Raw genomic sequence first — 26145 nt, 5'->3', positions numbered from 1 at the left:
AATTTCTTTTCTTAATGTTTTTGGCCTGCAGTTTGTTAAATCCTCAGGTGTAGAATCTGTAAACACATGCACAAAGCATTTCCCCATCCCATCCCCCTGAGTGGGGTGTGTGTGTGTGTGTGTGTGTGTGTGTGTGTGTGTGTGTGTGTGTGTGATCTTTGAGATTCTCCCTTCTCATAGGAAAAAAGGAGAGGGAATCCCATGACCACCGGTAAGGAGGGAACTCACTAATCGGTGATCCATTTGCTCAGTCAAGCCTCTCACACACTGTGGTGTAAACTTGTAGATACAGAAACATTTAGGGGGAAAGTTTGTCATAACCACGATCCCATGCTGAAACCCTAGTGACAGAAGATACATGACCTTCCAGGGAGTTGAGAATGTCATCTCTTTTCAGGTCTCAAGATCTGATTCAGATCTCATTCATTTGATTCAGCCCTACTGTTTCTGTTTCTTCTGATTCTGGTTTTCCAAGGTGCTGATCATGATGGTGTGTGTGTGTGTGTGTGTGTGTGTGTGTGTGTGTGTAGGGGTCTGTCCTCCATGACTTCAATGCAGCCAGTGTCAGACCAGCTATCTGGTAGTGCCACACTGACTATATTTGGGACGATTGAATTCACACAGACTTTAGGACAGGCAGATTCTGATACTGGTCAATTTACACCAGTGAGTTACTTAAAGAAGTAAAATTAAACACAAAGCCCTGTAAATAAGAGACAATATTACACATTTTATCTGCAGAGTTATTAATTATAACCCTTGTTCTACCACCTTTCCTGCCTGCTGGCTGCTCTCCTGCCTTCTCTCACGAGTGTGTATGCCAGAGATTTGAAGTACATATTATGTATATGTGTATATGTGCACACATACATACATATAATATATATTATACAGAATAGGTGAAAAATCATATAGTCAACCCAAAGAACTATAATTTTTGTTTCAGACACATTGTAATTTTACCTTTGAAAATAATCTTAAAAGCAGAACAGCAGAAATAGTACACGCCTGGGTGTGGCAGTTGACTCCGGGAAACCCAGCCCTTGAGAGATGGAGGCAGAAAGATCACAAGTTTGAGTCCAGCCTCTATCTAGAGAGTTTGGGCCAGCCTGAGCTACATGAGACACTGCTTTTAAAAACACAAACATAAAAAGATACAGATATAGATAATGTAGGAATTTAGAGCATATGCAGATTCTGCCCATACTGCCAGTGTTCTGATCAAACATGGGAGAACAGTGTGTCTGTTCTGTCCTGTCCCTGCACTTATCGACAGCCACATGGTCCGACCTAGGAAAATTACAACTTCTAGACCTGACAGAAAGGCCGCCTTCACTGTGGACAGTCTTCCTTCCAAAGCCTTCCAGAGGCCGTTCTGTTTCTTCCGACTCTGCTGTCCGTAGCTGTTCTGTGTTGATTGCCATGAGGCCATGACCCACTCCCTCCATCCCTAGGTTCAGATATCTCTTTTGTTGGCCCATGGGGCTGATAGATTTCAGGAGCTAAAACTTTCAGGAGCTGGGAGGAAAGCAGAGAGGGCAGACAGGAGAGAGCTCAGTGGGTAAAGTGCTTGCCCCAGAAGTGAGGACCAAGGTTCAGATTGAAATGTCAAGCCCCTGGGGCTGGGGATTTAGCTCAGTGGTAGAGCGCTTACCTAGGAAGTGCAAGGCCCTGGGTTTGGTCCCCAGCTCCGGAAAAAAAAAGAACCAAAAAAAAAAAAAAAAAAAAGAAAAAAGAAAAAAAAAGAAATGTCAAGCCCCAGGCTCAGCGTTCATAACTTTTAATAAGGTGGAAAGTGATTGATCCCATGTTAGCCTTGGATCCCCATGCATACATGGGAATGTGTGTGCACAAGTATACATACACGTGTGAGAACACACACACACACACACACACACACACACGTACCCTCATATCCCCTCCCCCTTTTTTTAAAAAAGAGAAGGATCAAGAGGCAGCTGCCTAGATTATGATGGTACAGCTCTGATCTCCCCAAAGCTTCCCCATTGCTCCAAGGGGTAACAGGGTCCAGACCTTAGTAGGCCCCCAGACCTTAGCACAACTAACTCCACGATGGACATGTCATTCCAGGTGTAAACTCAGCACGTAGACAGCACCACCCTCCAAACTAAAACAAAGGCCTGATCCCTTGAAGTCCATAGTTCTGGGAAAATCTCTCAATGTACTAACCTTGCCTTTTGACTTTGGTGATTTCACTTTCTGGCCAGCTGTTGTTGTTAACTGATGTATGTCAACCCAGGATATGGACTTTTTTGTGCTTAAAAACTCATGCTGAGAAAGACTCAGGGCTACACTGGGTTCATGAACACCTAATGTAGTCACCAGCCTGCTAATAAAGACTTTGACTTTTTTAAGTCCATGTCTAGAGTCTTCCTTGGTAGATAACGCTAGGCTCCCAGGCACTCTATGCTCTATAGAACCTCTTTTTCTTCGTTTATCTAAGGCTTAAACAAATAAACGTTATGTGCCGTACCCTGCCCGGGGCACTGCAAATACAGCCAAGAATGAACAGGCAAACCCCTAATGTATTGGCCTTATACAAGACCGGAGCAGGTGGAGACAAACAGTAGTGTGTCCTGTTGTGGTAAATATTAAAGATAAATTAAAGCACCAACCCACACTATTGCCGGCACCCGGCGGGCCACATGGCATCTGCGGGGTAGTTTCATCAAGCGTTTCAACCCGACTCACTGAGTTTCCAATTTCCGTCCCACACCGTTGCCCGGTACTCTCTGGGCCCTGTGGCCATCTCACCTCCACGGCCAACCCCCCATTGCCCCCAGCTTCTTACCCCAGCAGCAGCTCTTGTGACTCTCTGCTGTGAACTCTGTCCACCCCCTGTGGTTGTAGTCACAACTCCCAGTATCCTGGTAAAATCAAAACTCTAGTAGCTTGTAATTTATCAACCAGATTTATCTCAGTCAAGTCTCACCACACAAAAAAATATCCACACAGTAAACTCTGAACCAGTTAATATTGATATAAACTGCCCACCTAGATAAGACTAATTGTCCTATAAAAATCCATCCCTTATGAAATATTCATAACTATCTGTGGCCCTTTAAGGCCACACAGATCTGGGCGGTCCTTCTCTGCCTCCATCTTGGTTCTTCTCCTCTCTCCTCCCTCTCTCCTCTCTCCAAAACTCTGTGCCCGCCTAACTTTTTCACCACCCAATCACAGGCCTTGCCTTATCTTGTGCCCGCCCTCACCTGCATATAGACATCAATCCAAGGTGCCCTTCTGCATTTCTTCCTCGACAATGAGGTGCTGGGCCTTCGATGCTCAGGGAAGGCAGAAAGCAGTCTCAGATGGGGGCCGGCTATCTTAGCCCGTGCTTCCTTGGTGAAGGAGAAGGTCCTTGCTTGTCCAAACTGCTTTCTTCATGGTGGATGAGAATGCTTATGACTACTCAGGGTGACCCAGAGATTAAACACCCTTTCCGTGAAGGGAAGCTCATTGGCCGAACACTCGGGGCCTATCTGCATACCTCATTAGCACGGAGAACTCGGGATTCCATGGTCTGTAACCTGTTTTCCTGGTTCTCTTAGTGGGGTGTCGGGGTCACATGCTCCAGGATAGGGACCTGGTTGCAAGCTAGTTTGAACTCCGCCTTCTCAATTAGGACATTTATCGGGGTTCTGAACTTGCTGGTTCTTCTGTCTGTGGGAGGTGGTCTGCCCCACAGTAGTGGACAGGCTGCCAGGAGGCTTTTTAATTCCACCAAGGCCTGCACTCACCTGTACCCAAATTCCTTAAAGGACAGAGTTCTTAGGTCCCCTTACCTGATTACCCTAACAATGAAGCCAGTCCCTAGCTCTTACCATGTGGACTTTAAGTGTCCCCTCTGTTCAAGGCTTGGTCCAAGCGCAACAGTGTTCAGAGGATCGTCTTTAGGGGTGGCGAGAGCAAATGTGTTTGGGCCCCTTGAGTGGACCAGTCCATTGATGGAGGCTCAGCCCTGTGGGTTTCAGGGGAGGGGCTTTGAAACTTTTTTTTTCTTTTCTTTTTTCTTTTTTTCAGAGCTGGGGACCGAACCCAGGGCCTTGCACTTGCTAGGCAAGCGCTCTACCACTGAGCCAAATCCCCAACCCCTGAAGCTTATTTTTTATTGACAGTATTTTTCAAAAATAAAATATATATTATATGTCACTATATATTGTCTATTAGATTGTAAATATAATTTGTATATTAAATATATAATATTGTAAATGGAGAGGAACTTGTGGCTGAAGATAGATAAGACTCTCTATGTCAGGGACCTATCTAGTGGTTGGTGGAGAGGGTAACCTGGGACAGGCAGGGCCCTATCTAATGGTGTGTGGTGAGGGTAACCTGGGACCGGCTGTTTTCCAAAAGCCTGAGAGGCAGAATTTGCTTCATTCTGCTGGAACTCACATTCCGAGAGGATGCTCACAGTCTGAAGACAGTTGTGGTCCTGTTGAATCTTCCCCGTCACCCCTCATCCTGCTGTGTAGGTGTGGCTCCAGGATCCAGGATGGTGGGCACTGTGAGCTGTTCCCTCCTCTGGGTTAATGGCCCATGGCAGTGCTGGAAATGGCAGAGTGTAACGTAAAGAGGCTGAGTTGTTTGTTTAACAGTCAAGTGACAAATTATTTAATTAGTGCATATGCCATTTATGGGGCAGCTGTGATCATTGGTGCTAATTGCAATGCAGCCTTAATTTATTGTAGGTCTATTGCTGCACCATGCTAATGTGGCCATTATAAATGGTCATTACGGCCCTGCACTGTGCTTGAAAACAGAGCAATTTCCCCTCGTGGGGGAACCCACACTCCTCTTCCTGGCCGGCATAAGCAGCTACATGAGCCTTCCAGGAAAGGGCACAGTATAGGAAAAGAATTCTTTTAAACCTTCCCCTAATCTCCTGGGCCAGTTTGCTGCAGAAACCACTGATCTTAAGCTCGAGTGACCACACCAAGAAGGGGAGAAGGCAGTGGCTTTCTGAACTATCTGATCATGAGATCTGAGCTCCCTGAATGCCTGCTCTTTGCAGAGACACTTTCCATCTCCCATTGCTCTAAAGGAGACACCTTGTGGAGGCCCACACCTGGGGAACTCCTGGCCATATACACAAATGCCTGTCTATGGATAGATCCCTGTAGCCAGTAGGACTTCTGCAATGTGAAAGCAAACACAGGTGATCAAAGTAGCCCTTAGAAGACTGGGGAGATGGCTCAGTCAGTAAAACATTTGCTGTGTGAGCATAAAAGCCCAAGTCAAGGTCCTGAGAGTCTAAAGCTGGGCATGGTAGTATGAGACGGTCATCTTAGCGTGGGGAGGCTGAATTGGTGAGCTCCAGGTTCTCTGAGACTCTATCTAAAAAAAATAAAGTTAAGCTGACTGTACACACACACACACACACACACACACACACACACACACACACACGCCATTCAAACCCAAAGCCATAGTAGCCAAGGCTGGTAAGGGACTTGATAGAGCTGGAATACAGCAGCGGAGAGGTCCCAGTATTCACAGATAGGACAATCTTGGCACTCTAACCTCCCATTATTCATATTTACTGCTAGAAAAAGCTATGTTGCTGTCCAGGGAGTTCAGTCTGGTTTTAAAGCACGATCTAAATAAAATCATGCACAGCCCATTGGTAAGGATAGCCCCGGATTCTGTCTGGGCTCACCAGCAACGTCTCCTTGCATGGATTGAAAACCAGAAGGCTCTCTACTGTAGCATAGCCGGGTGTGGGAAGCAGCGTGCATTTACTGGCAAGGCCCAGCAGTCCCTTTCTGGAAAGTGTCTTCCTTCCATTCCCTACCATCTTCTGAATGGCCTGAGACAAGACTGGGGAGGCTGTCTATCCCTCCCCAGTTGGCGAGGAGGGGGCTTTCCCACCCTGGAAACGTAGTTGATAAAATACAGGCAAATTTGGAGTCCAAGTGCATCGTTTTAATGCTTGTTGCTCTTATGAAACAGATTTAGCCCGGTAGCCTCCATATTTGTTAACTCTAGCACTCCCTGGGGGAGGGCAAACCTAGCTCTTTCTGGAATCTTTGGCTGCTATCCACTACTGACCTGTCCCCATCCACAAACCACATGGCCAACCCCTATATCTGGGGACTTGCCCTCTGGAGCCACCTGGCAGCTGAGTGCCAGTCCCACACGTGTTGCCTGGGAGTCCTCTGGCCACCCTCTCCTATTGTCCTCATCTGTGCCAGGAAATGCCTGCTGGTGAGAGCTGGGCCCCTTCCCCTCTGTGCTGCCAGGTCCCCCACCTTCCTTCCTCAGCCACTACCTCAGATAAAAGGCTTTATTAAATCAGGCAAACATCAGCCCCACAGCTCAGCTGTAAGTTAACCAGGCGACAGGGGAGAGTGGATAAAAGTTCTCTGTAGTACCATCGACATAAAAGGAGGCCCAGGCAGCTGGGGGGTGGGGGACACCACAGAGGGGACAGTAGCCAGGTCCTGGCCCTAATTTTCAGGTGGCCACTGGTCAGAACTGTCAGCTGTGTCTGTCCCCAAAGCAGCAAATTGAAAACAGCAAATGTAGCTGGATTCCTTTTTATTTCCTCACCCCACCTCCCCCTCTCCCCTCTTTTTCGCTTTCTTTCTTTTTTTTCTTTTACTTTTTTTTTTGTCGATGCAGAATACAAGGCCACTGCCGAAAACATACCCCACACAATCAAACATCAGATGGTGACTCCTTTCCCACAGCTTGCGTGAGTGAAAACAGTGAAATTATACCCATGTTTTCCCCCGGCGAATCCCCCGGTGTCCTCGCAGAGGCCAGGCCGGCGCTAGCTCTTGTTCGTCTGCTTTTTGTTCCTGGGTTCGCAGTGTTTTTAGTGCTGGACACCATTCAGCCGGCATTCGGCATTGTATGTCGCTTCACATATGGTTCATCCGTTCCAAATGTGTGCATGTACCCAGAAAATGCAGCTTTTCATTACGTATTCTCTATGTAACAGAAAAGATTAAGATATAAGCCCGGTGAATGCGGGAGGAATTAGTTGGACGGATGAATAAAGGAGAAAATGAATCTAGAATGATGTGGATTTGGTCTAATGATTGTGGGAGGGCGCTAAGAACTTGCTGGTAGGTTTCAGCCCCTTTAATCCCAGGCTGTGTGTGTATTTTGGCAGGAGAAACACTCTGTCTCTAAGGGTATAGTCAGAGACACAGGCTTGCATGCACTTGCACTAGCATTTGCGCACACTCATGTCTACGTACACACACTCAATAGAAATGTCCTCTAAACAGGCAGGCCAAAGGCTTCCTTCAAGGTATCCAAGTCTAAAGGTCCTTGAACTATCTGTAGAGTTTTTTTTAACCCCATATTTTATGTCCAGTTTTTAAAATAAAATAAAACCAGGGAAGCGTCTGTGGTGTCTCCCCTTCCTGTTCCATTGTAGTTCATTCATCTGGGCTTTGGTATAGGATCCAGACTGAGAAAGGTCTCGACTAGGGCTCCATCACTGGACAGCGGGCAAGGCCACAATGCTCTGAGCTTCTTGTTACATTGGCACCCAAACTGGGACTCCTCAAGAGCCACGATCCTTTATCCCTTGTACACCCAGCGCCACTTGAGACTCGCACTGGTTAATTGACATTGCTAACGGACAGAACAGTCTTCAGTCATCCGCTGAAGAAAGATATCATGTGTTTAACTGTTTAATAGCGTTTATTTGAGGGATGAATGGGAAGTCCGCACAGGAAGATATCAGATTTAGGCTTACTTTCTCCATCGCTTTCCAGAGAAACCTTTTTTCCCAGACCATTTTGATTGAAAATTAAGACTTGCACCACGATGGAGATATTCCCAATGTATAAACACAAAAGGCTGCTGCCTCAGAGACCTCTTGGTCAGATACTAGCTTTCCAGTGCATCTTAAGGCTTGGGAGGATCTTTTCTGCTTCTGGCCAGAGAGGCTCTGTCCCTTGCTCATTGTGGGAATTCACAAGGCAGAGCCCTTCTGGCAGCTCCTCTGTGACTATGTAACACGGGGAGGGGGCCGGGCCACACTGCGGCTGCACAGCCAAGTGCCTACACCAGTTGTCATTTAATTCACAGATACTTTGATGGGCAGACAGGCACATGTTAGACTATCCAATTAATTCACATCAAAAACAAGCCTTTCAGAGATTAACAGAGTCAGACAAAAGCTAAATCCTCGTATTGTTGCATATTCGGTGTATTTTGGAGTCCCCCGGCGTATGTGAGGTCTAAAAGTTGGACAGTTTTCTTCATTGGAGGAAAAAGTATTTGAAGATGCCACATCCTGTCAGTGATCAGTAGGGTTGATTTCTCCCATCTTGGTTGAAATGACTTGGTTTTCATTTTTAACCCATAATATGAAGACTACTTGAAAGATTTAGTTGTTTTATCGCATTCTAAAGCTTAGTCTCGTTTATTTGTGTGTGTGTGTGTGTGTGGTGTGTGTGTGGGTGTGTTTGTGTGTGTGGGGTGTGTTTGTGTGATGTGTGTTGTGTGTGTGTTGTGTGTATGTGTGTGTGATGTGTGTTGTGTGTGTGTTGTGTATGTGTGTGTATTGTGTGTTGTGTGTATGTGTGTGTTGTGTGTGTGTTGTGTATGTGTGTATTGTGTGTATTGTGTGTTGTGTGTATGTGTGTGTGATGTGTGTTGTGTGTGTGTTGTGTATGTGTGTGTATTGTGTGTTGTGTGTATGTGTGTGTTGTGTGTGTGTTGTGTATGTGTGTATTGTGTGTATTGTGTGTTGTGTGTATGTGTGTGTTGTGTGTGTGTTGTGTATGTGTGTGTGTTGTGTGTGTGTTGTGTATGTGTGTGTGGTGTGTATGAGTGTGTGTGTTGTGTATGTGTGTGTGTTGTGTGTATGTGTGTGTTGTGTGTATATATGTGTGTGGTGTGTGTAGTGTGTGTGTGTGTGGTGTGTGTATATGTGTGTGTGGTGTGTTTAGTGTGTGTGTGTGTGTGTGTGTGTGTGTGTGTGTAAGAGGGCAACTTTCAGAAGCCAGTTCTTCCCTCCACCATGGGTTCTGGGGATCAAACTCATGTTTAACTGATTAAAAAGTGCAATCCTGCCAGCCGTTTTTCTGATTTTAAAACTTTTTTTTGGAAACCTTGCCTTTCTTGTTTGTTTTACTTTTTGACACTGAAGATCGACCCTGGTGGGTGTCTTCTTGCCACACAGGGGTTCTGCCTTCAGCCTCCTGAAGTTTCTCTCTGTGACTGAAGAGGTAAGATCATTCTAACCCCACCCACTCCCCACTAACTTTTCTTCCACACGTGCTAATGATTCTACTAACCAGGTTAAAGCTGTGAAAACTCACTCCAGTCTCTGACTTGTAAGAACTTGTAAGTCCTTATGACTTTTCCCCCCTTAGGTTCCAAGTTCTGTTTCCCTCAGCCTATCCCAAGACCGGGTCTTGGGAACACAAATCGACTGAATCAAATGTTTCCTGATTTGCATGCCCTTTCTGTCCACATTAATATCTTCAGATAAAGAGGCTAATGGGTGCCCTGTCCTCTTACGTACTATAAAAATGTAACGAACTAGGTGGTCTCCTTGGCTGTTTTGTGATGGCCAGCCACTGCCTGGTTGTTAATTCCCTTATGAGTTGGTCTAACCCACCCTGGCTTGTCCATTCGCTACACAAGTCCCTGGCGTCTTTTTTTCCTTCTGGGATCCCCTGTAAGTGACACGTGGAGTCATAAAAATCTCTCCTCTAGCCTAAAACCTGTTCTAATTTTCTTTAGCATTTCACTTTAAAAGATATTTTATTGTGTTATGAGGGGTTTTCTTTTGCCTGCATGTATGTATATGTTTGTACCATGTGAGTGCCTAGTATCTACAGAGATCAAAAGAGGGCATTCGGTCCCCTGGAACTATGGACACCCCCTGTAGGTGCTGGGTCCCATACAAGATCCACACGTGCTCTAACCCCTGAACCATCTCTCCATCCTTACTTTACCCCTTTAATCCACAGTGGCGGTTGTATTTATTTTAGAAAGTCTCTCCTCTCTCTCTCTCTCTCTCTCTCTCTCTCTCTCTCTCTCTCTCTCCTCCCCCTCCCTCCCCTCCTCTCTCCCCCTCTTAAGCTAGAAATTTAATTGTATTTTACAATCTCCACAAACAGGTCACTATTGCATTAAATAATACACAGAAATACACAGAGTGGTACTGACAGAAAACTTAGATCATAATTTGCCTGACAGGACAAAGCAGACATGCCCCCTGCATTGTCCTTGTGTGTATTGGAGAGGACGACAAGTGTTGTGGCTTCCAAAGTGTCTTTCTGTGCTAAACACAGGGCTGGACCGTGGAAAATCAAAAAACAAACTGGCCATTTGGGAGGGCGGTGAGTTTCGGGTAGCGGGGAGGAATGTGCCCTAAGCCTGTTCTCTCGCGCTTACTTCCGCCTCTCCACGGCTTCCACGGTAACAAATGGAGAGGGTCACCCACCTCCAGTCTCTCAGCGGTCCTAAGCAGCAGAAGCTCTCTCTCTGGGAGGCAGAAAGGAAACCTGTTGGCTTTTGAAGCCTCCCGTAGAGATGAAAGGGGAATTAAATGGTATCACCCCTGTGGTATCGCCAGAGCAAACACGGTCGCTTTATCTGGGCTCTTCGGAGCTCTTTAAGGCTGGAAGGTCCTGACTGAAATCCGTCTAATACATTCATTCACTGAGTCAAGATTAATAGCATGGGCCCTCTGTCCTGGGGGAGGCTTCCAGAAGGCACGGGGAAATAAAGCCGGTCTGGCTTTGAAATACTTACTATAAAGCGCAGGTCAGGGGAAAAATGGATTTTATTTTACTGCCTAATAAGAATTCCTTTGTCATCTGATTTAAATTCATGTGTTCTTTCCCCCTTCCCGTATAGACACATTTTGCCAGGTCTCTTCCATCTCAAATATTGCTGAGTCAAATACTCCGGACTGGACTGCTGATGGGTGGCATCCTTCATTTTCCCCCTTCTGTCACCCTGTCGTAAGGGTCACTGTTATCTTTGTCACCTCTCCATGGTTTTCTTACAATACCAGCAATCGCTGTATTTAATGACCAGAAGTGATCTAAGTTATTCTGAAAACACGTTTTCAAATCAAATCGGAAAGAAGACACTTTGATGATAGTAGATTTGATACAAAAATTATCTCAGTCTAAACCATGATTCTGTTTACCTTCTGCTTTGCCCTGGGACCAGACTATCATAAAAACAAACAAACAGCGGAAGCTGACATTGATTGCTAAGGAAATGATTCTCTGTCAGTAGTAGAAATAAAAAGCTTGCCTCAAAGTTAAATTTGACATCTCCTTCCCTGACAAAGCTTCCTCCCCAAAGGGCTCTTTTCTTGAGCAAAAACTTTCCAGAGTTCGGAAAGTTCCCTGCCGTTCTCTGCCTTTGTATCTACACGTGGGCCATGTTTAATGTTACTTTTTGCACTTTGGAAAGATTTATGTTTAAAAGGCCCCACACGGAAGTCAGTGCCTTTGGGCTCACTCTAAACCACACGGTGCTACATAGTTTTTGCTCTGGGTTACATGTTAGCCAGGAAGTCTTAGATGGGACCGTGGTCTAATCCTCCAAGGGCCCCCCACAGCAAATTCTCTCTCTAGCCTTGTGCTCTCTAGCCAGCTTGGCTGAGTAGCCTATTGAGGTAGCTTGCTTCTTAGCTTGCAAGCAAGTAGTTCTCTTTAAGAAGTGACGCAGTACTGGGGAAGCAGGTTCAGCATCTCAGGGCAAAAGACAGAGGAGGTGAGCACCAGGGTCGAGTGCAGCCTGGTGTGAGTCCGTCTTACTATGAGTGGGTTTTAGTGTTGCTGTCTGCTGTTTTACTGGCGCCTGATTAATCCTGCTGGTCGCTAGGGGTAAACCCGGGTTTTATCTGATCTATGAACAAAACTTTCCCCCTCTTGGACAGAAGGTGGTCTGGGCAGGTCAGGGTATGGGTCAGTGGAAGGGCGGCCTGAGGAAGCCTGCGTTTTCACAGCAACCACTTATTACAATTAGTTTAAAGAGAGAGAGAAAAAAGCCAACATGGGTTGCATTGACACTTTTGTGAGTCCCTGAGTCCGGACAGTGCAATTGTCCTGGGAAACAATGCTCACATCTTTGTTTAAAAGTGGAAAGAGAAAAAGAAAAAAAAAGAGTGGGGTAAGAGAACAACATATTTCAAGCAGCAAATCTGTTCCTGAATGTGGAGGAAGCCCTTTGAGGGTTTCCTTTGCTTCGGTGTCTGGAGTTCCAGCTCCTTCTCTGAACTGAATCCAAATGTTTTGCTGGAAAACATGGGGATGGTAACGACATCCCAGCCAGCTCTCCATGGGCTGACAAACCGTTCCCAGAATCGAAAGTGAGGAAGAATGCTGTGATACGCGTACAGCTCCAGAGGTGACGCACTGAAGTAAGAAGCCGGCTGGATAACCGAGGGTATGGGAAGAGTTGGACTAATGGATCTAGAACCCCAGTTAGGCTGGCTTAAGGGTCTAGGGTGGTGAGTGGTACCACAGTCTCAGAAAACCCACGGTGGGTATTAAAAGTCTTCACAAGAATGAGAACTGAAGAGCCACAGTGCATTTGTAAAATGGCTCACCTTATATATTTGCTTACCCAGCCCACCCTAAATATTTGCTTCAGAATCATCTTGTACGTGCCAAGCCTTCTGTCAATGAGTAAATAAAAATATGATATGAGAGAAAAATAACTTGGAAGCATATTGAATCCTGGGACTGCCCTTGAGCCCAGAAATCAGGTACCCCCAAATCCAGTTCTGTTTTGCTTTGTCTTCTGTAGAGACCCCAACTTTCAGGCACCCACATATCCACTCGGAATAATGCTCTCGTGTCCTCAGACTAAGCATGCCCTAGAGACTGAGCTCTTGGCAGGAGCACATAGGAGGGGAGCAAGTGTCCTTAAATGAGAGGAGGTTGCTTTCTCTGCCCTCCTTGCTCCCTGTTGAATGGAAGGCAGTACACCTGGCAAGCGTCCTCATGGCCTCGAGTCTTTGTAAGGACGTGGTTGTCAGCATCCAGTAGAGGCAGCAGAGAGCACATCAGCATCACCTTGTGAGGTCTCCTGATAGCAGGGAGTAGGAACCCAGTCCCAACAGTGGAAACCCACATCAAAAGAATATGAACGGACACAACGCTACACGCATACACACTCGTGAACATGCACACAGGCTCACTCGAACAAAATCAATTCAGAATGTTCCAGAAATCTGAAGAGCAGGGCTACACTGAAACTTTAAGATACAGCGCTCTTTGTGGCCTTGGCTTGGGCAATGGTCTCTTAGCCAGAACTATAGAAGTAAAACCAACGACAGGAAGGCAACTGTGTGTCAGCAGAAGGGGATGTCTTCGTGTTGTGAATAATGGCCAGAAGAAACTGAAAATGCAGCCCCCAGGAATGGAAAAAGTCCTACGTCTGGAAAGGACAACGACTGTCTGGCCTATATATGAAGAAGTCTTACAACTCGATAGCAAAATGGCCACCCAATTAAAAACGGATGAAGGACTTTACCATACTGTGTCTCTACGTACAAAAGACATGTTCTAAGGTCCTCTCTAGTAGGTACATGACAAGTTAGCCTGTTATTAGCCACCTGGGAAAGGCAACTTAAAGCTAGTTGAGGTAGTGAGGTAGCAGCTCACACCGACCAGGGTGGGTGAGAGTAGAGCCGGTCATTACAGTGCCGGGGAGGGTTTGGAGACATCGGAACCCTCCTGCCCTGCTGGTGGCAGTGCTTAATGATGCAGCTGATTAGGAAAACAAGTTGGCACATCCCCAAAAAGCTTAAAAATAGAGAAGCCATATGCCCCAGTGATTCCACCCCTTGGTTTATATCCAAGAGGAACGAAAACATATGTCTAAACCAGACTGCCGTATAAATGTTTACAGCAGCGTTGTTCACAGACAGCAAATGGCAGACAACGATGTCAGAGCTGCGGGAAAGGCACTGGTGGTGAGGAAAGACGGAGATCAGGGACCAGGTATCTGCTACTTCAAGAGCCATGCAGCCCTCTTTCCAGACAACCTGGGCTCCCATTACTCAAGAGCTTCACATCTAACCTTGAAGGAACCACTTAACACCTACTTCTTTAAGTCTTGAGACCAGAAGTTAAAGGGTCCAGGCCTTGAAGCATCTAGCTTTTATGCTTGTTCAGTCCATTGATGCTGGTTTGCTTCCTGTTGATATGATAGGCACCGCCATGGAAAGCAATCCAGGAAGGAAACATTTAGTTAGTTTATATGACCGAGGGAACCCAAGGCGGGAACTCAAGTGGAGACCATGGAAGGATACCCATGGTATCTTTCCCCATGATATCTGCACCCAGCCTCATGGTTAGCTATTTTCCTCACACACTCCAGGCTCACCTGGGTAGGGATGGTACGACCCACAGTGAACTGGGCCGTCCCACATCAGTTAGAAGGTAAGAAAACGCACCACAGACATGGCTGTAGGCTAATCCGGTGGAGGCCGTTCCTCAAATGCAGTTTCCTTTCCTGAGTATGTCAGGTTGGCAACTAAAGTTACCCCTCACACCAATCCTCTGAAAATCAACATAAAATAGCGTCCAAGTTTCAATATACAGATAGAAAGACCTCTTGTGACAGTACACCAGACTTATTTGTTTGAATTTTAAGAATGTGTGTGAGTGTATGTGCATGTGAGCCTGTGTGTATGTGTGTGCATGTGGATGCCTGTGTGTGCACAGGCATGTGAGTGTGTGTGTATACAGGAGGCCCCTGAGGCCAGAAGAAGGTGTCAGATCCCCTGGAGCTGGAGTTACAAACAAATGTGCTGGGAATTAAATTTGGGTCTTCTGCAAGGGCAGTATATGTTCTTAACTACTGAGTCCCCCCAGGCCATGTCAAGTGATTCTGTGGTCCTTGTCGAATGGCAAAGTCTCCTCTAGGTGCTTCAGGTGTATAGATAAACCTAGTTTTTAATAACCGCAAGTACGGTCACTGTCACGACCATTTTCACATGCGAAGAAACAGGTATAGGTTAAGTCCCCTGCCCATGTGCAGCCTAGTAGTACGTGACGGGGCTGGGACTTGAACTTGAGCAGCAAAGCTCTTGAAATCATTCTCGTAAGCATGTTGCTAAGCATGTGATGCCTCAGTTACCCAAAGGAGCCATTGTCATCCTTTCTGAACATGTACATACAGTGTGTGTATGTGTACATTTGTGAGTGTGTGTGCACACACATGCACACACACACACACACTGAATTTCTTTGGAGACCCACAGCACCACCTGGGCAAGCTTCTAGGACTCAGTTAGGACTGCATACCAATACCCTGAGTGCTGTCAGAAGCTCCAGATGCACTCATTTTACTGCATCAGCAAACTTTCCAACAAAACAATGACCTAGCTTTTCCTAGACAGTTTCTGCTGTTTAGTAGGCAGTCATTATACCATGGGCCTCTGTGAGTTTGAGAGCCCCCCCCTTAGAGCATTCCAGAATGTGTTTATAGATTCAGAAATGAAGGAAAGGGTCACTCTGTTGAACGCTTCTAGGAGAGGGCCAAGACACCAATCTCTCCATCATCCCTTGCCTTCACCCTCCTCCCATAACTCTCTCCACTTTAGCCGAGAGCTCCGCCTGTGTGGTTTTGTGTCTCTAAATGCATTTGTCACTCAAAAATTATTCAGAATTATGCTTCTGGGAGAGAGAAGGGCAGATCCCATGTTCTCACGGCTCAGCCTGTAGGGGGCGCGTGTGCCAACATGGCTGGTGCCAGTCTCACCTCCCACCACCCATGAGATCCTGACCCCAGAGATCCACCAGCTCCCGTTCACCCGATATGTCTGTCTCAACGTCGGGCACCTCCTGGAGATCTCTCAGCTAAACTATCTGGAAGCTGAGCCATCTTCCCAGTCTCCGGGGACACAGGTATCTACTTATAGGCCATTCAGGCATAGTACTCTTCCACAGGACACTAGCCTTCCCCGGACACTAGCCTTGATCTTGGGATAGTTAAACCTGAAGCAGTTAGTCTTCAAGTTGGCTTAATACTTGTGAGACCTTCGGTGGGAAGTATTTGGGCACCGTTAAACCACAGCTCCCCATCTTCTTGCTCCTTATCCCTGGAGCCCAGAAGCCCTGCTTCTGCTTCTGAGTTCCCAGCAGCAGTTGCTGCAGGCAGAGTTTGTGAGAAAGCATCTTCTCTGTCTCCTTCAGGCGCTGGGGAATCAGGAACTCTGCAGGAGGTGCTACAGTCTGAGTCTGCACCTGGCTGCAGCTCGCTAGACACACAGCTCCGCCCCCTGCCTCAGTGTCTGGGGAGTGGGAGGAGCTCTCTCTAAGACACCACAAGTCATTGGTCAAGGGGTAACCAAGCCCCATGCCTTACTGTCTATTGGGAATATGGTTGTTTGCATGTTTTTACTCGAGGTGCAGGAAAACCAGAACGGATGTCTTTCCCATCCCAGAATTGAACCTCAGAGCCTCGTATATCTTTGGAAGAGGAAGGCACCCGAAAGATTCCATTAGTTCCAGAATCCTAGGAACTTGGGAAAGCTGAACAATGTTCTGTGTTGAAAGTGACCCTGAAGGGGCAGATTCAGAGCAAGGGCTGTGAGGAGATCCTGCTCTGGGAACAGCAGAAAGTCCTAGTCTTTGATACTTGGGCGAAGTCTCTTCTTTCTTTTAAAGAGTACCTTCTTTGTTTTTACTTGGAGCTAGATCTTAGAATGTTCTAGAAATTCAAAGCAGGGAAGTTCCTGGGAGCCTACTCCCCAGTGCCCTTCTCAGAGCAGGGAACTACCTTACGCTATAATCGCTGCGACTTCCCTGCTTCGTGAGGTGCTTGGTTCCAAGAATATTTCCACTCTTTCTTCTCCTTGTTACTTTTCTAGACACCACACAAGCCTCAGGGTGCTGGCTTGAGGTATGGCTTGTCTTCTTCAGCATCTGTTTGCAAACTCCTTTGGCGTTTCCCTGCAGTGTGTGCTCTTTCCAAAGGCTTGCACTTATAACCCCGCCCTCCACCCCTCGCTGTTGCTGTGTGTGCTCCCAAGTGTTGTAAGGTGGAGGGACATCATTCCAGGAAGGCATCCAACTCCAAAATTTGAGTCATGTTATTTTTACACAGCAACAAAGAACAAATACATTTCTCAATTATGAAACCCATCTGTGAGGTGCCTTTCAAAGCATGTAATCATGCAACCCCACGTTGTATTGAATTCTCAAGTCATCTTGAAACAGTAGCCGCCCCCTGCCCTGCCGCAGTTTCGTTGTGCAATATGATATCGTTGTGAGCTTCACTTTTTAAGTCAAATGTGGTTTCCATTTATTGTAACTGGCACCAGAGTGCATCCAAAGCGCCGAGAAGCAGTGCTAACGGTTCCTGGAAAAGAATAATCAATAATCAATGTTAATCTCCCACTCCCCAAGACAAATCCCATTTTCCCTGACTGAAACGACTACCCCTACCTCCTAGAAGGTGTTCTCTGCTGCTGAAGGCCCTGTGCCTCTGTTCCCAAGAGGGGAACTTGAGATGCTGGGGATGTAGACCCACGTTAGAGCACTAACTAAGATGCTCAAAGATGGGTGAGCCCATGGGTTTAATCCCTTCTGAAAGAAAAGGAGACAGGAAGAGGGAGAGAGACAAAGGCAGGGAGATAGACAGAGAGAGATGGACGTATACACAAGGAGAGCACTACCTGAAGATACAAACAGAGGCTTGGATAATGGGCCTACAAGACAAGACATGTTGGGGCTGGGGATTTAGCTCAGTGGTAGAGCGCTTACCTAGGAAGCGCAAGGCCCTGGGTTCGATCCCCAGCTCCGAAAAAAAGAACCAAAAAAAAAAAAAAAAAAAAAAAAAAGACAAGACATGCTAAGGACTACCAGCGACACCAGAAACTGGGGTTGACTGTCCCCTGAAGCTCTGGAGCTGATGTATTGCATTAGAAACTTTTCGTGTGGAGATGGGATACACTCCCACTCACCCCAGAAAAGGAACCCGTGATAGATCACAGAAGTGCTTGTAGCGCAGTCCAGTGTGGTCAACCAGTGAGCTTTCATTGGGTCGCCCACAGGAACATGGTTATTGAAACGAGCAAGCTTGACTCAGAAAAGCAGCCCCATCACAGAAAAGCTCAAGACAGCCCAGGAGATGACCCAGGAAAGCTGCAGTCCTGACTCGCTCTGTGTGTCTTGGTGGCAGCCTAACAGTTGGAGAGTCTCCTGACTGGCTGGTCTGCCCCCACCCTCATCCCACCCCTTTCTCACCAGCAGTTGTTCACTGTGTCTGCAAAGCTGGGAGGCACTTTCCAAAATCTTGCAAGCTTCAACCCCCTCAGGCAGAGGGCATGTTTACCCACCTCCACCTCAGGGATCCCTGAATCTCAAGATCCTCTTTCTCCGCACTGGAGAGAATATTTCAATGAAAGGAGACTTTCATGCAGCGTACCTTGGTCCTGGATTTCCAGCTCCCAGAGCTAATAGACAGTGGACTTGTTTAGCCCAGCTGGTTTTCAGTGCTTTGTTGACATGCTGGCACACGCCTAAGGAAATTAACTCACTGCCTGTCTGGTCCACCTAAATCTACAGGTGAACGCAGTTCCATCTAACTGGATTGTTACCCGCTGGCAATTACCACCATAGGCTCTACCTTTGGGGCCAGCTTCTAAGCCCTGTAATTTTAACCATGCTACAAAAGGACCTAACACGAACCTTGTCTTTAGAGACCATCTCAACATTAATCTACAAGACTTGCTTTCAGATCAAAATCTCCCTCTCAATGAGGAAGGGCTCACGATGTGAAGGTGCACAGCTATAGGTCCCCTTCAGCCAGCCAGAAAAGACTTCTTTAACCTGTGTCAGGAAGTTCTACTGAACCTCTCTAAGCAGGGAATTAGGAGGAATCAGTGTTGGCTTGTGATGGCTGAGCTATCTGTCCCCCTGACCCCTGAGACTATATAAAGACAGAAAAGAACACTTTGGTGGTCAAAGGGCCACTTCTTCCTTTCTTGAGCGCCCTCTGGTGTCCTCTAGTCATGACAGCTAATGCCCAGGATTGGAAGAAGTGCTCAAGGGAATTGACAGTTTCTTAATCTAGAAACTTGCAGGTTTTGGGGCGGCTCTAACAGCAGAGGTAGCAATTCTGAGCCCGACCTAGTTTAGCTTCTTCCCTGCTTCCGACTCGCTCACACTCCCCGCTCGCCCTCCTTATGGTTTTTCAAATCAGTGTTTCTTTATGTAGTCCTGGCTGGCGTGGAACTTACTTTGTCGACCAGACTGGCCTCAAACTCAAAGAGATCCACCTGCTTCCTGCATGCCTTTAACCCAAGGAGTGTGGGATTTGGGGCATGAGTCACCACTGCCCAGGCCCAGTGCTCTTTCTAACCTCAGATTTCACAGCAGTGTAGGCACAGATCCCCAGGCTTTCTGTTCGTGTTAATATCATCCTGTCTTAGTCAGGGTTTCTAGTTCATTGACAAAACACCATGGCCAAAAAGCAAGTTGGTGACAAAAGGCTTTATTTGACTTACACTTCCACATTGCTGTTCATCACTGAGGGAAGTCAAGACAGGAACTCAAATGAGGCAGGATCCTGGAGGCAGGAGATGATGCAGAGGCCATGGTGGGGTGCTGCTTACTGGCTTGCTACTCCTTGCTTGCTCATATGACCTGGGACCACCAGCCCAGCGATGGCACTGCCTACTATGGGCTGGGCCCTCCCCCATCAATCCTGACTTGAGAAAATGTTCTACCGCTGGCTCTCATGGAGGCAGTTCTGAGAAAAAGGAAGAGGATGAGATCCAACTTCCCTGGGTACCTTCAGGACCTTAGTGACACGGCATGTGCAGTTGATCGTTCTTTCCCGTGGGCAGCGGCCTGGCACCGTGGGGTGTTCATAAGGTTCCTGGCCTCCTGGATGCTGAGAGCACATCCTGTGAAAACAGAAGATGTTTCTAGTCACTGGCAAGTGTGCCTTGAGGTGCCATGAGGGTAAGATCTCGCCATCCACTGCTGCAGTGCTTCCTGTATTGATGATGCTAACACTGATAGCAGCATATAAGGCCCGTCTAGCTCAATGATAGAAAGTAAATATTCATGAAGGTTGTCAGGATTCTCGGATGTTACATGTAAGTGTGTGTGTGTGTGTGTGTGTGTGTGTGTGTGTGTGTATGTATCTTGCAGGCATCTGTGCCATGCATGTGTGTAGAGAGGTCCATGAACACCTCGCAGGAGTTAGTTCTCTCCTCTGACCTCCTGACTGACTCACCGTTACCAGCTCCGGTTGCCAGATTTGATGGAAGGTTCCTCTACCTGCTGAGTTTCAAATTCACAATTAGTGTAATTTTCCTGAATGATAAGGGCTGCGTCACATATGGTAGAGTTCGGAAGTAACAGCAGAACGAAAAGGTAATTACAACCCGGGAATTCTTCTCCATGTCCGTAAACACGCTTGGCTGGATAGAAGTCATTTCGGGCCATAGATAATGAGTTGGCACTGGAGATGCCTGAGAGCAACTGCAGGTCACTCAACACAACAAAACTGAATTACTTTAAAGTTCGAACGTTCACGGTCTGAAGTGAAGGCATTGGCACGGCCAGGTTCTTCCAGATGCTCCTATGAGAGGAGCCTTCTTGACTTTTCCAAGTCCTATAGCTTGTTGGCTTGTGGCTGCATCACTCTAACCTTCATCTCCATCTCACATGGCTTCCTCCTTGTGTTTCTTCACATGGCCATCATGCACACAGGAGCTAGTCACATGGGCACTGGTCACATGGGCTTGCCTCTACTAGAATGACCTCATTTGAACTAATTATATCTGAAATGATCCTATTTACAAGGAAGATCCCATTTTCTAAAGTAGTGGGGATTGTGATTTAATATACTATCTCTTTTTAAAAGAGACACAATTCAGCCCATAGCAGGTAACATTTGGCTTCACTCTTAAAGCTAATAGATTTTGACTGAGGCAACAGCACTTGGTGGTATTTCAAGATTGCTGCTTTGAACAGGGATGCCTATGAGACATTGACCTGGTCTCATAAACATTCAAGAAAAGGACAGGGAGAAATGAACAAAATGCCCCCTTGCTTTATTGGGGATGGTACAAGGTTGGCTGATGGGAAATTTGACATCAAAGTTACTAGAATATGCATAGTAGGTGGTGTGCCCAGATGTTTCCTTGGCCCACTCAAGGAAGGGCACATTTTAAAGGATCTTTTCTTCTGGAACCCAGCTCCCTTTATACCAAGATACCAAGATATACAAGATCCAAGTGAACTATGCTGTGTCTTTTTTGCAGCACTTGGCAAGTCTGCCAAAGGGACAACTCTCCTCCTAGATTCTAAAGCTCCTGAAGAACCACTCACAGGACTCTGTCAAGAATGGAGATTCAAAGTGGAGGAGGGTGACCTGCTCTTTGTCCATGTCCTGTTCTCTACAGACTCATTCTTTAGAGGCCTTCTCTCAGTTAGCATACCACCACCACCATCCAGAGAGCTCAGAACTCTAACACACATTGATACCCCCTTCAAATTTTGCATCCTGAACCCCACCGTCTGTTCAAAGTTGTAACATTACTAACCCATTCTGTTGATGTTCCAAAACTATTGAGAGTTCAGAGTTTGCACTTTCCATTCAAATTACAATCCGTCATGCATAAATTTCTCCTTGTTTGTTTGCTTCACCCGGGGTGTGACCATTACATTCTTCTTTGTGGTGACACAAGAACGCTATAGAAGAATCGGCTGTCATGAGGAGCCCTGTCTCATGATGGTTTCTATTACTGTGAAGGAACACCATGACCAAAGCAAGTTACAGAGGAAAGACCTTATTTGGCTTACACTTCCACATCACTGAAGGAACTCAGGACAGGAACCCAAACAGGGCAGGAACCTGGAGGCAGGAGCTGTTGCAGAGGCCATGGAGGAATGTTGCTTACTAAGAGCTGTGGCCTACAAGGTTATTTCTAAACTTGAAGGACAATTGTAAAGATTGTAACAAATGTACCTACTGAGTAACTCTTCCTGGGATGATGGAGATAAACACCTACTCAGCCTAGATAGGATACCAGTAACAGACCAAAGAAACTGTTTCACCCAAGTCTATCTTGATGAGTCAGTGGGTTTATTGGAGCTACTCATGGGAGCATGGATGAGGTGTTACTTAAAGGAGAATGGTTGATTTAAAGGTAACTCCATCACTAAAAAGCCTGCACAATGTGGATGACAATTCACAGAAATAGATCCCTCAAGTTCCCTGCACAAGCTGTAGGTACCTGCCAGGGATAACTCTGGGCAGGAATTTTTGTGAATCTTGTAAGTTTCAGGAACTTTCTTAGCCTTACAACTTTCCTATACTTCTTGAGTCTCATGAGTGTCCCTCCTCTTTCCAGGGGGGAATATTTGAATTCAGAAGAAATAATTTGATTTTGCATTGTTGTCACCTTGAGAATCTACAGAAAACTGAAGATTTCAAAAGTCCACCCCTATGGAGCTCTTAGCTAGTCTAGAAGGGTGCTTAAATTTGCAAGTATTTCTTTGTCAGTTTGCTTGAAAGCCTGGGTTGACCACTGCCCTAGTTAGCATTAAGTATCAGTACAGAATAAACGGAGAGGCGCGCCTCAGTTGAGAAATTGTCTTTCTTGGCTTGGCCTGTGGGCATGTTTGTAAGGGATTGTCTTGATTGGTAATTCATGTTGGAGGGCTCAGCCCACAGTGGGCAGTATCATTCCCTGGGAAGGTGGTCCTAGGCTGTAAGAGGAAGCTACTTAACATGAGTCTGAGTGAGGGAGAGAAGAAGCCAACAAACAACATTCATAACATTCCTCCATGGTTTCTTCAAATTTCTGCCTTAACTTTCCCTCAATGATGGACCGTGGCCATCAGCATAAGCCAGCTATCCATTTCCTTCCCTAAGTTGCTCTGATCAGAGTGTTTTATCACAGTATCAGAATAAAACTAGAGTAAGTCCCTAGTCAAGCCTCATGCTATGGAAGTCCCCATCCTTGGTGGCTAGTCATTGAAGTGGTCTGGTTGGGCCCTGAAGACTAGCACTGGTCTAACTCCTGCTCCATCTCTGAAGACATTGTGAAGCTTAGGCAGAAACTCTTGTCAGGAGAGCATGTGGTGATTAACCTTAATTATCAATGGAAATACACCTCTGTGTGTGTCTACAAGGTATTTCCAGGTTTAAGTGAGGGAGGGAAGAGCCAACCTGAATGTGAGTGGCACGAGCCAAGGCCACAGACTCAATAAAAAGGAGAAAGCAAGTTGCGCCCTGGCATTCACCTCTCTGCATCCTGACTGGATGCAGTGAGCTAGCTGTGCCTCTCTCTGTCACCCGCCCGTGATGGACAGCTCCCTCACTGTATCCAGATAAGTCTTCCTCTCCTGAAGCTGCTTCTTGTTCGGCATCTGTTCGAATGAATCAACAGAAAAGTGAGGAATCCAGACCGTTGGGAGCCCCTCCTGGCTCCAGGTTCGGGAGTTAACAAAAGGATTAAACACAGGACTTTGGCAACAGAGAAAATCAGACTCTAGTCCAAGATGAGCAACTCCCAACCTGTGTGCCAGGGTCAGTTACCTAATCTGGCTACGCCTTGCTTTGCACATTGTTAATATACAGGCTGTATTAGTAAACTAGGGCTTAAGCAACAGAATTTATTTCTCTCATAATTCCAGAGCAGATAGGCTGAGATTGACCTTCCCATTTGGGTGGTTGATATCTCCGGAGGCCTCTGTCCTTGGCCTGTAGATGTCATCTTATCCCTGGGCCTCCCAAACATGACTGCAACTTGATCTCCCCTCCCCAACTTACAAAGATGGGACTGCTTTGGGCCTTCCTGTGTGTGCCCATTTTATCTTAATGGCTTCTTTAAAGATCCTATTTCTAAATATGGTTGCATTCTGAAGAGAAGGGGACACTGCAGCCTTGATGAAGGTCATACTTTTCAGTGAGGACACGGAGATAAGGCTCCCAGAGGTTAGGGTTCTGCAGGCCATCAGAAGATGGAAATTCGGATTTCCATTCCCACCGATTCTGGTGGCATTGTGTGGAAAAATTGCCTTTAAGAAGTGGGTGGCACACAGGAAAAGTGGCTTTTGTTTCAGCGATAATCCCCTTAAAACATCTGGTCTGCCCCCACCCCCAGCCGGCACGAATGGAGTTGCCATGAAAAGGTGGCGCTGGGTCTTAGCAGCTGCGTCAGCCAGGCCGCTTTCCTGAGGAGGCCTTTGCCCGACCTCGCGGAATCTGAGCTTTAACACTTAAGACCGGGTTTCTTTTCAAAGGCGCTGAAGGCTCAAGCACTTGGTTGCACCTAATCCTTTTTCAGAGAAGAAGGAGGCATTTTAATGCAGCCTCAAAATCCTCACTTGGGTTTACAAAGGACCTTGGTGGATTTTCACACTCCTGAGAAGGCCAGGGTACCAGAAATGGGGCCAGCAAATCCACACAAGGACTGAGGGAACCTGAGGCTCTTTCCAGCTTGCAAGAGTGCCCTGTGTGGGCTTAGACTCCTCAGGTGAAGCCTGCTGCGAGCGGACAATGCCATAAGGGAGCCTCACACTCCTCACATCCTGGATGTGCAGGGCTCAACAATTGGAGCAGAGGTGAATCTGTCTGAATATTCCTGTCACTCATTAGGAAATCTGAAGGAAGTTGGGGTTTTTGGAGTCCCTAAAGATGACAGCTAGGAAATATTACAACCGCAAACATTGACTGTGTCAGGGTTTTTGTTGCTGTGAAGAGACACCATGACCACAGTAACTTTAATAAAGGACAGCATTTCATTGGAGCTGGCTGACAGTTCAGAGGTTTAGTCCATTGTCATCATGGCAGGAAGCATGGTGGCATGCCAGCCGACAGACATGGTGCAGGAGAGGAGCTGAGACTTCTATATTCAGATGGGCAGACAGCACAAAGAGAGAGTGGGACACTGAATCTGACTTGAACATCTGAGGTCTCAAAGCCCACCCTGAATGACATGTTCTCCCACAATGCCACACCTACCCCAAAAGGCCATACCTCTTAATAATGCCACTCCCTGTGAGCATGGGGGCCTGTGTGAGGGTCTTGGGTCCTCTGGAGCAGGAGTTACAGTCAGTTGTGAGCTGCCATGTGGGTGCTTGGAATTGAACCTAGGTCCTCTAGAAGGGCAGCCAGTGCTCTGAACCACTGAGCTATCTCTCCAGCCCTGACCATATGCATTCAAACCATCATACTGGTGAACTCTGAGATGGCTCCATGATCTTAGGATGACTAAGGCTAAGGATGACTAACTCCCTGTTGCTGACTAGGCTCCAGAGACCATAGTCCCTTTCAATAGGGTGGTAGCTTCCAAGAGATGAAGGCAGGTAACGCAGAACTGGGTTATGTGTACAAAGATCTGGCCGAGGAACTCTTTCTGTCCGGGTCTCTCTGCTCTTCCTCCCACATCTCATATTTAATGGTTGAGTAACTCCATCAACACCTGGACTGATGGGAATTAGCTCTCTGGTTCAGCCCCTCTAGCCATTCAGTATCGGCTCAGAGAGTTGACATTTGCTTTGAAAGGAGAGTTTTAGAGGCAAGAGATTGAGGAAGAGCAAAAGCAACACCCAACATGTTACCCCAGAAAACTAGCACAGTGAACCATTACTCAGAACATTTCCAGTTTGTTATAATGAATAGTCCTGGACAGTTAGGACCCACAGCCTGCTAGTTTGGACTTGATTGGTCTTAGAAAAGATCCAGGAGTCTGTATTTTGCATACCCCATGTGATTTTAAAGCTTGCTGAGATCTGGAGGTTTCTAACTCACAGTTGCCTCTTGCCTAACCCTGGTCTTGTCTTCTACCTCATTTTCAGAATAGCAATCTGCATGACACTGTTGCCACATTGGCACTACCCTTCAGCTGGAGTCTTCATCTATGGGAACTTCACTAAGATTAAGTATAGAGATTAAGTGGTCCAGGCAGCCCCTGAATTTTTATTCTCAGCAAGCTTCTTACTGGGGGGTTTCAGGGCCTCCAGTTCCACAGACTTTCTCCCTTCCTTTCAAGCTATGACAGATCCTCAGGGGCAAACTCAGGCAGATAGATGCAAACATTGGTCTTCAACCCAGTGACAAGTTGTGATCCAGAAACAGAATATACACCTTGCCCCAGGCCCCCTCTGTCTTAGAGTGCATGCACTAACTTCCTGATGCCAT

At 46.7% G+C, this 26145-nt stretch overlaps 1 protein-coding gene across 2 annotated transcripts in view; it reads left to right on the top strand.

The window, feature by feature from the left end:
• Positions 1-26145, top strand: part of LOC120095612 (uncharacterized) — a 121360-nt gene that overhangs the window by 84781 nt on the left and 10434 nt on the right. The window contains exon 4 of one of the 2 annotated variants that reach the window (XM_087577267.1): positions 9173-9218. The exons of the other annotated variant lie outside the window; for it this stretch is intronic. Coding sequence (XP_087433393.1) covers positions 9173-9218 — 46 coding nt within the window. The remainder of the gene's footprint in view (positions 1-9172; positions 9219-26145) is intronic. 2 annotated transcript variants of the gene reach the window in all.

This window comes from Rattus norvegicus, chromosome 11, assembly GCF_021556685.1.
Source record: "Rattus norvegicus strain SHRSP/BbbUtx chromosome 11, alternate assembly SHRSP_T2T, whole genome shotgun sequence".
Lineage (NCBI taxonomy): Eukaryota > Metazoa > Chordata > Mammalia > Rodentia > Muridae > Rattus > Rattus norvegicus.
This window is presented reverse-complemented; position numbering and strand designations above follow the sequence as displayed.